This window comes from Sparus aurata, chromosome 3 (genome assembly GCF_900880675.1).
Source record: "Sparus aurata chromosome 3, fSpaAur1.1, whole genome shotgun sequence".
Lineage (NCBI taxonomy): Eukaryota > Metazoa > Chordata > Actinopteri > Spariformes > Sparidae > Sparus > Sparus aurata.
The window spans coordinates 8,466,471-8,476,612 of NC_044189.1; the positions used below are offsets into that span (position 1 = coordinate 8,466,471).

The 10,142-nt window shown below is 45.1% G+C and overlaps 1 protein-coding gene across 2 annotated transcripts in view; it reads left to right on the forward strand.

The window, feature by feature from the left end:
• The window catches only part of nedd9 (neural precursor cell expressed, developmentally down-regulated 9), a 37,623-nt gene extending 27,810 nt beyond the window's left edge, over positions 1 to 9,813 (forward strand). For both annotated transcript variants that reach the window (XM_030412861.1, XM_030412860.1), the window contains exons 3-7: positions 2,245 to 2,343; positions 4,170 to 4,295; positions 6,033 to 7,208; positions 7,646 to 7,735; positions 8,794 to 9,813. In XM_030412861.1, coding sequence (XP_030268721.1) covers positions 2,245 to 2,343; positions 4,170 to 4,295; positions 6,033 to 7,208; positions 7,646 to 7,735; positions 8,794 to 9,342 — 2,040 coding nt within the window. In that variant the 3' untranslated portion in view covers positions 9,343 to 9,813. The remainder of the gene's footprint in view (positions 1 to 2,244; positions 2,344 to 4,169; positions 4,296 to 6,032; positions 7,209 to 7,645; positions 7,736 to 8,793) is intronic.
• The last annotated feature ends 329 nt before the right edge of the window (positions 9,814 to 10,142 follow it).

Below are 10,142 nucleotides of genomic sequence, written 5' to 3' on the forward strand. Positions count from 1 at the left end.
ACCTCCGTTACCTTTTTTCATAAATCTCTTTTACAAACCAGTCCCCCCCCCTTCCTCCTCCTTCTCCTCCTCCTCCTCCTCCTCTCCTTTCTCTGCTGCTTCCTCTGAAACATTAATCCCTTTCTGAGTTGGCTCCGACTGCTCACGCTCCGATAAATGTCTCCACAGTTCGGGAGATGTGTAGGTATTAGGATATTAACTCGGCTATACGGCGACTCATGAGTGGATACCGGGGCTCAAGTCTTATACCTCCCCGGAGACTTTCCCCTCTGCCAGGAAGCCATGCGTATGGTTCCTATTTTCGCAGCCCTGCTAATGAACCCTGCTTGCTCTAGTGTGGCGATGCTGGTGCGTGGGGGCAGGAGAGGACTACTGGGCTCAGCGAAGGACATTCCCGGCATTCCTCTGTCTGTCTGACGCAGCAAGGAGGTCTGCAAGCTCTGCTTTTAGGGGGACGACGGCCAGGAGGCGGGGGGAGGGGGGATGGAAACACTAGGATTAGGAGGTGTGGAGGGACTGATTAGAACTGACGGGAAAAGAGGAGGGATAAAAAAATTAACGCGTAAAAAGGTCACAGGTTTTTTACGTGAAACCAGGAGCAGGGTCTGTGTTTGTGTTCTCACCACAGTGTAAAATATTTTAAAGATGTATTAAATCCAAGAGCGCAAAAAAAAAAAAATTACAAGGTTGTTCATCAATACCAAAGACCAGTGAGCGCTTCACCAAGCTCCGAGATGTCACGATCCAGCCAGCGCGACAATAAACTCATTTTTATATCCTCGCCTCGGTCATAAAATATTCTCCTCGCTCGCTAGAAAAGCAGCATTTTAAAAGTTTCTCACTGTTGTTGCAAGAGGTCTGCTTCACTTTTCACTTCTGCTCATTTTATTGCTCGACTGAATCACATTAGTTTTATGCAGTTTTTATTATCCGAGCTGCAGAATTTGTGACGGGCTATTCTGCTCAAGCCACAGGAAATATAACTCAGCTTTTAGGTCTGTGGTTGGTGTTTGCTTGCTCTCCTCACACAATGTCTTTGTACTAATTGAAGTGGAATTACTAAATTGTAAAATGCATTCAGATGTTTTGCTGCTGCAACTTTGCTTTGTCTTTTTAGACTATTAGCTAATGAGCTAGCTCTGGCTACAGACTTCTCTCTCTTGTTCCTTATATGTCAGTTGTATTCCTTCTAAAGAGAAACTTTTAACTCTTAACTGAGGACAAAAAAACTTTACTAACATGAATTTATACATCTCTTTACAATTAAAGGCACAAGTTACATGCTAACGTTAGCTAGCTCTAGTCACAAAACTTCTCTCTCGCTCCTAATATTTAATTTACTTTGTAACAGAAAGAAATTTAAGTAAAATTCATGACAATATAAATCACTCTTGCTTAATAACATATACTCAAAGGTTTAGCTGTTGCTGTGCTTTACGCTGTCTGGTACGACGTGCTAATGCAAGATAATGGTAGCTAGCTTAAGTTAGCAAACTTTAGACAGATATCGCTGCTTTGTAACTGACATCACTGAATGTTTGTGTGATCCAAACCAGCGATATCACAAAAAATAGATTCATCAAAACAATTAGTTGATGATTAATCAAAAAGTCCATTGACGGGTTTAACATTCACTTGTTTAAGGGTAGATATTCGGCTTCACTCTGTTTTATACCACTGCAGTTTGAATATTTCTGGTTTCACTTTGTGCTTTGGGGAAATTTTGTTGCATTATTTTTGTATTTTCTGGCATTTTATTGACAAAACAAGTGATGGAGATTGTGAGTTCCTCCCTGCTGAAGCCTTCTGTGGTGTGTTGGCCCGGGTATCGTACAGTAGGCCCGTAGAGCCGACAGGAAGCGGTCCCTGCTGGGACTCAAACCAGATGTCCTATAAGCAACTGACTAAACAGACTCCTTGCTCTGCGGCTCCAGGTCTCTGTTTATCTCTGGGTTTCCTGGGTCCCTTTACAAATAGCCTGAAACGGGGAGGATGTTGGTCCGTCTCCGTTGTCAGAACGTATCCGCCTCGACTGTAATCACTTATTTCCCCGGGTCGCTCGAGGACTGGGAATGAAAATAAGGCAAAACAATGGAGAAGGAGGACAAATGTGCGAGCTGGGTGGTGGGATGAAGTGCGTTTGTAGCGTGTCTTTGTCCTGAACTCTGCTGTGCCCCAGGTGTCGTTTTTTAGACAGCAGCTCTGATTGTTTGTGTCTCCCCCCCCCCTGCTGTGATCGGACAGGTGGTGACCCCGACCAGAGTGGGACAGTCTTACACCTACAGCCCCGGACAGCACAACCAGCAGGACCTCTATGATGTCCCACCCAGCAGATCACAGGGGGTAGGTGTCTCGTGTTCCCACAGCATGTACAGTTTGAACTCCTGTCTACCTTAAAGACCTAAAAATAGTCTGAACGGCCCCTCAGTGTGCAGTGTGATGGATTTCAAAGGGGTTACGTGACATTTTCAGCTAAATTTACTGTGACATGTCGTCTGAACCCCCTCCTGAGGAACTCCATTGTAATTATAAACAAACTCAGAAGTTAGAATAAGGTTTAAAGCAACATGTCCAAGTCTAAACCCACCATAAATTGTTCTGCAATATCAGGGTCTGATATACTTTACTACATTTTCAGGCATCACTTGGTTTCCGTAAATATCTGCATATTCAAAAAGCCAGTCAGTAACTTTCTTGAGTGTTCCTGTAATACAGACTTTACACAACTTGAGCATGTGACAAGTTAAAAAAATAACCCAAATTGTATTTCTGCAATGCAGAAATGAGTGGAAGAAGTAGGAAAAATACATTCAAAAACATCAAAAAGTATAAAAACTAGTTTTTTTTTCTGTTTTTGATCAAATCAGTTGAAGTTTTGGTGTTAAGAATTAGAATCATATCACTTTTTGCTCTGACCGGCTTCTGTTGACATTTGAAATAAAGTAAATGGATCATTCAAACAAACCAGAAGCATTACAGTCACCACAGCAGGAGGTATTTGTCACAACCACAGAGCTGTTTCTTTTATCTTCACTCTGTTGCATATTTGAATCTACCACACATCCTGTTCTGTGCAGTGACCCAATTTTCACAGAAAGGATCCCTGACAGTTACAGTTTTGTCCCGTCATCTCGGGTTTAAGCTGGTAAATCCCGCTGTGCCCCTTCTGGGGGACCGAGATGGGACCTTAGTTCATGAAAAAAACATGTGCGGTAGTGAAAGGCGAGAGATAAATACATCCGTTGATCCTGCTTGAATCATGCCGTGAATCACAAATATGATATTTGTCATAACACTGACGAAATGTAAGACTGTAATACATGACTTTCCCATTATTGCAACACAAAACGTGACAGAACAAAGACATGTAGGACGAGGTTACAGGACATTTACGCTCGAGGAAACCCAAGACCAAAACCCTGTAGATCCGGTACTGTATATATCAGATTAATCACAACACTGACTTTCCTTTTGCATGTTTGTAGCTTTAACTGTAATTCTGAACAGATTTTCTTCTTTGATTTCATGTTTTCTAGTCCTTTTTCTGTGTCGAGGTGACGGCCATGTTGGTGTTCACTGATATTTTACTAACTTTAAGACAAACTGTGACTTTCTGCACTTGAAAATGTATCTTTTAAATGCACAAACATCAAATGTGCACAATTAAAACAGGTTATATTTGTCTCTCGTCATTAACTGTATACATTTTTCCCCAAAAACGGTCCTATGGGGCACAAAGGAAGAAACAGGACTTCTCCATTGTATAAAGCGTGTAATTAACGCTCGAGGTGCTCCTACAAAATAAAAGGCTGCAATTTATCGTGAAGATGCAGAATAGAATCATTTTAGTTTGAAAAGTTAACTAATGTTGCTGTTATGTCAAAGAAGTCTACGTATTTTACTGCAGACATGTCCTCTGAAGTCAGCCCCTGCCTATATTTTATCATTAAACCGCTAACTGCACTGTCAACTGAGCTAACTAGCTAACAACAGCTACAGTTAGCAGCAGTTAGAGGTTATTCTGGTGATATGCTGCCCTCTAATAGTGAATATTGGCCCATTCTTACACCTTTTAAGCAAATAAACAAATACATTTAATCGTTCATCGTGATCATAAGCATGAGTTTTACATATTTGTTGTTCATCATCGTGTTTGTTTCGTGTTTCAGGTGTACGATATTCCCCCCGGTCAGATGTTCCCCGCCGCCAGAAACCAGGGAGTGTACGATGTCCCCCCGCCTCAGATGGACCCGCGGACACAAGGCGTTTACGACATCCCTCCGTCTTCACAAGGGGTGAGAGAAGAATGTCAACAACCGGCCGATCCGCCGCCACAATGAGAGGGCACATCAGTCAGACACTCCATTTATTTCAGTCAGATAATAAAAACTCAGGAAGTGGTGGCTGCTCCCGACCAGAAAATGTTATTTAATGTTTATTGACACAGTTCCTAGTATTTCTCTTAATTGCCCGTAATAAATGAATAATACGTCAAATGTCATATTTAAGACATTCCTGCGGCGGCGCTTAATGAAACCTTTGCCTGCCAGAAGAGTTTAACCAAAACTCCATGAGTACGGCTCTGCGCCTGAACTCTGCAGTCAAGGACACAACTCTTCTGTTTCCAGAGCCTCTAAGATTTCACCAGAGCCGACCAGGCAGAGCGCCACCAGTTTGTTTGTAATAACCTGAAATATGCCGGGACCTGTTATTTGCGTCGCTCCTAATTACAGTTCGGGCTGGCCTGTCTAGCTGCAAAGAGTGCGTTTCAAGGCTGATGGAAATCACTCGCAGGCCACCGTTTTATTCACCCCGCCGCGCTCCCATCGCACTCCGTGCCATGTACGTCAGAACACACACTCGGCCCTGTCAAGCCAGCGGGAGGTTTTTTTTTTTTTTTTTTACTCTTGTGTCTGTGAGAGGAAGAAACTTTGAGGTTTTAAATATAGTACACAACCCAGAAGCTCTTTCACTTCCTCAATCTGCAACTGCAGCGCTGCTGTGCAAACCGTATCCGGTGAAAACCTGCCGACAAGCGGTCCGTTTACATTTACGCTTTCTGGGTTACAGTCCGCTGTTTCCAGTAAGCTCTTAAATGACATGTAATGAGAAAACTGGCTCTCTTAATGAGGGTGAGGGATTAGAGGAGCTAATTTCCCGCTGATTTCTCGTGCATGTGTACATTTAATTGGCTTTCATTACACGGAGAGACTCATCTTTGTATTTAAAACCACTCGCCGGCTAAAACCTCCATATCATTAAGCAGCTTCTAGACATCTCAAGTCATTTTGTCTGCTGTACATTTGAATTTTGTTTCACCATCTGAGCAAAGGCTTTGGGGAAATTGAAGATAAAGTCCATTACACTATGTGATGATCTTCTTATGAAAATGTCTTTTCGGCAGTATACAGAGGACATTTGCTCATCTAAAACATTACATTCTACTGTTTTTAATGTTTCTCAAAAATACTTTTAAATAACGATAATAAAATATTATAGTAAAACGTTTGTTTCCTCCAAAAGAAATGCATTTTTATTGGGTAAATCAGGCTCAAATATACATGAAACTTTGCATAAAATTCGGATTGTGTTCGGATTTAATGGGTTTCAGCCATGGACGGGGTAAGATGGCTCGCTAGCGCCCCCAAAAATGCAGCCCACTGCAAAAAAGTCTCTTGTGGCTGCGAACCCTCCAGGGAACAGGTGATTTGGAATTAAGTGCTCATTTTTGGCACTTTGCACTCATTTTACTTAAACTTAAGCTCCATTTTCAGCTTTAACCAGATCCACTTCAAATGTTGTCGGTACGATTAACAACAAACTTAACAAGTTTGGACGACGAGTGACAATGTCTCACCAGGAAACAAGAATCTTGTGGCAGTCCTCATGTTCAGGATGCAGTTTTTATTAGTATTATTATAAAGAAACCTTTTGTGTCTCTGTTATTATTTGAGAAGGGACAGAAGACAAATCTCTCTGTTTGCAGTGTGATATAACATTAAATCTTCATGTCTGACCGTGTCTGTCTGCAGGTGTACTCCGTGCCTCCCTGCAGGACCAACCCCGCCCTCCAGGAGGGAAACTACGACTTCCCGCAGCCGCTCAAACACAAACAGGAAGGCATCTACGACGTACCTCCACCTGTCCTCACCAAACCCGCGCCGAGCCCTCAGTCTCACTATGACTTCCCCCCCAGTGTGGAGCCTCCTGCCCACCACCAACACCCGAACACCAACGGCAACGAAGGCATTTACGACGTGCCTCCACCCGCCCTTCATTCAGGGGCGGGGTCTCAGAGAGACGTGTACGACTTCCCTCGGGGCATGCAGCCCCCGCAGCACAGAACCTCGCCCGCCGACAGAGACAACAGCAAGGGCATCTACGACATCCCGGCTCAGGATGCTCGCACGGTAGCAGACGTGACGGACGGCGTGAACCGCCTGTCGTTCTCCAGCACCGGCAGCACACGCAGCAGCATGTCCACCTCGTCGTCCTCCACGGGCTCCAGCTCTGAGGGCCGCCTCGCTCTGGATGTGGACGCTGCTGTGCAGAGGTTGTACCGCCTGCAGCAGGCCGTGGACGCCTCAGTCGGGGCTGTACACTCAATGGCAGCTTCCCCTCACTGGAGGACTTTTCCCTTCATGGAGCGCCACGCTAACGACGTGCGCACAGTGCTGGACAGGGTCCGGGCGGCTCTGGGGGACTTTGTCGTGTTCGGTAGAGGAGCTGCGGCGAACGCCACGGCTCTGTCAGACTCCAGCCTGCACAGTAAGCTGAGGCGGCAGCTGGGACGCCTGGAGGACTCACAGCAGATCCTCCTGCAGATCTACCAGGTCCTGGAGAACTGCAGCTGGGCTCTGAACGCTCTGGTGTCTTCAGGCAAGCACCACAACAAGACCGACGACCTGGATCGCTTCGTCATGGTCTCCAGGACTGTTCCCGACGACGCCAAGCAGCTGGCCTCCACGATAGGCAGCAACGCCGAGCTGCTGTTCCGGCGGACGCACATGGACGGGTCCTTCTCCATCGGCAGCACACCCGAGGAGAACATGATCCACCCGCTCACCTCCCCCTCCTCTGACAACGACAACTACGGAGGGCAGACCAAGCCCTTCCCCGTGCCATCCAGCCAGGACAAAGACAACATGAACAACAGCGAGAAGTGCGTGAAGAGCTGGATGGAGGACTACGATTACGTGCACCTGCAGGTAAAAATCCTCAGTTAGAGAAGCTGAAAAAAGATGATAAAAGATCGTTTAAGCTCCCTCTCGTAGACCGGATCATTGTATCTAAAAGTATCCTGATAGAACATTGTTGCAAAATATCTTTCAGTCTTGTTGCTTTTTTGTCCCGGTTAACTGAGCTCATAAGCTGCGCCGCCCCCTGTTGGTTTAGAATATGAAGGCCAGTTCTTACATATTGCGCCTTTAATACATGACATGTCTTAAAACCTCAAATTCTTAAATAAATAGTTCTTACTTTTGGCACAGAATTTCATCCTAAACCAGCAACAACTGTCAAGTAAGGTCAGGATAGATTATATAGATTTTAAGTCACAGTTTGTCTGACTTATGCAGACGTATCAAAGGTCAAACCTGAGCACGTCTGAATGCCTCCTCTCACCTTCCTGTGTCTTCCTCCGCAGGGCAAAGACGACTTTGAGCGTCAGCAGAAGGAGCTGCTGGACAAAGAAAACATTATTAAGCAGAGTCAAGTCCAGCTGGGACAGGAACAGGTGAGAACAGAGCAGGTGACCTTCTCTGGGCCTCGTGGGTGCAGAGACTTTGTGAGCCACGCGGCCCGTCAAAGCCAGAATATAGAACAGAATCAAACAGTGATATCAGAAGCCTTCTACTAACAGCGTTGAGCTCCTGCATGGACACACAGCGTCTGCTGACATTTTCGGGTGGTTGATGTGAGAAATGTGTCTGTGCTCGTCTCTCGCTGGTTTGAAGTGGGCGGTGCTCAGCTGCTCCTGTCAGCAGTTATCAGCATTTAAATCAAAACGCTGTGACAGCTGTGGAGCTGTTTGTTTCCCAACCACTGTCAATTAAATCAGAGCGAGCCACACCCACGCCGATCTGATGAAGTGCTTCAGCTTTAAGAGTTTGGAGGGTTAAAAGATAAAGGAGCAGATCCTACTCCTAATCCCCATATTTTACATTTTTGCTTGGAAAAGTGACTCAAGTGATTAATCGACTAAACGTTTTGTCTATGAGATGTCAAAAACTGGTGAAAAATGCCCGTCACAACCTCTTTAACCTCCAAGTGATGTGATAAACTCCTTTTATTACTCTAGCAATAGTCCCAAAACCCCCCTTAAACATAATTTTACAATAATCAAGGAGCAAATCCTCATATTTAAGAGGCCAGAAATAGCAAGTATTTGACCTTCTTGATTCTTTTTTGCGAACAATACCCATCACAACCTTCCTCGGACAAAGTGATGTCCTGAGATTGCTGGTTTTACTCAACAAGGAGTCCAAACCCAGAAAAAAAATACATAATTTTACAATAAACAAGGAATAAATTTAAGATTTTGATTCATGAGAAACTAGTAAATGGTAAATATTTGTCATCTCTGCTTGAAAAATGACTGAAACAATCAATCCGATCATCTATAAGTCGACCGCTGTCTGCAGCTCTAGTTCTATTTCTGTTTCCAGTAAGAGGAAGAATTGAATCTCGGATGCGTTCGTCACAGAGCTGAACTTCGTCTTATCATCTCTGTATAATCAGACGGATATTAATAACAAGCAAAGAAACTAATCTGAATCCTGTCGCCCTTCACAGATCAATCAGTTCAAGAAGCTGGAGCAGGAAGTGATCAAACCCGTGGAGAACGACATCACGCAGTGGATCTCGCACCAACACTCCGGCGTGACCTCGGCCTCCCCACCGGACTCGTCCTCCTGCCTCTCCCCGTCCACCCCCGTCTGTGCCCGGGACCGCCAGCTGCTCGGCTTCTACTCCGAGCAGTGCGAGCAGCACTTCGTCACGCTCCTCAGCGCCGTGGACGCCTTCTTCGGCTGCGTCAGCGCCGGGCAGCCCCCGCGCATCTTCGTGGCGCACAGCAAGTTCGTCATCCTCAGCGCCCACAAACTGGTCTTCATCGGAGACACTCTGTCCCGGCAGGCCTCGGCCCCCGAGGTGGCCAACAGGGTGATGAACTCCAGCAACGTGCTGTGTGACTTGTTAAAGACGGTGGTGGCCGCCACCAAAACGGCCGCCCTGAACTACCCGAACACGGCCGCCATCCAGGAGATGGTGGACAGAGTCACTGACCTCTCGCACCAGGCGCAGCAGTTCAAGGAACAGTTGCTGCAGCTGGCCAACTTGTGATTTTCAACACCCGTCGCTCCGTTCGTTTCACCATAGACTCCACGTGTACATTAATCTAGCATAAATATATATATATTTACAGTACATTTATATATATTGCTCCTCATCTTTAAGCCTGTTTTGGATGTTGTAAATAGTCCGTTCTGTAAATATTTGCTCTATTTTGTGTAGATTGTTTTATATTATGGTATGAATATATATGTAGATGCAGTATTGGTGTCTGTAGGATCATGTAGACGTTTTTTGTTTTCATAACATTCCTGTCGCATATTACGAAGCACCTTATGATGAGATGAGTCCCGTGTTTGTTTCGGTTTTTTTCCCGTTTTTACCTGTAGAATGTCGTGGATGTGTCTTACTGCTGGGTGTGACAGTAAATCTCCTGTAAATCATGTTTAATGTCCCTGTGTGTGCGTGTGTGTGTGTGCGTGTGGAGCTCTCCACAAAGTAAAGGATTGTTCTTTAACCACGTGACTGTGTCGTTTAATCTCTCTGACGCATCGGATTCGTTACAGGAGAGGAGAAATTCCCATGAGAGGAGGAAACGGAGAGAGGGAGGAAGGTGTTATTACAGTCAGAGGCCTTAAAGAGCTGAAGCACTTTGGCTAATTCAGAGCTTTTAAGGCTAATGGTGATATTTTTGGGACAAAAGCGACGAGGCAACGCCATTAAATCTATAAATATTGATCAGTTTGATGCTCAAATTGAATATAAAATGATTAAAATATATTGTTTTCACGTCAACTTGAACACTTCTGTCACTGATGAAGACCAGGAGATGCAGTTGAAAGCTCTGGAAA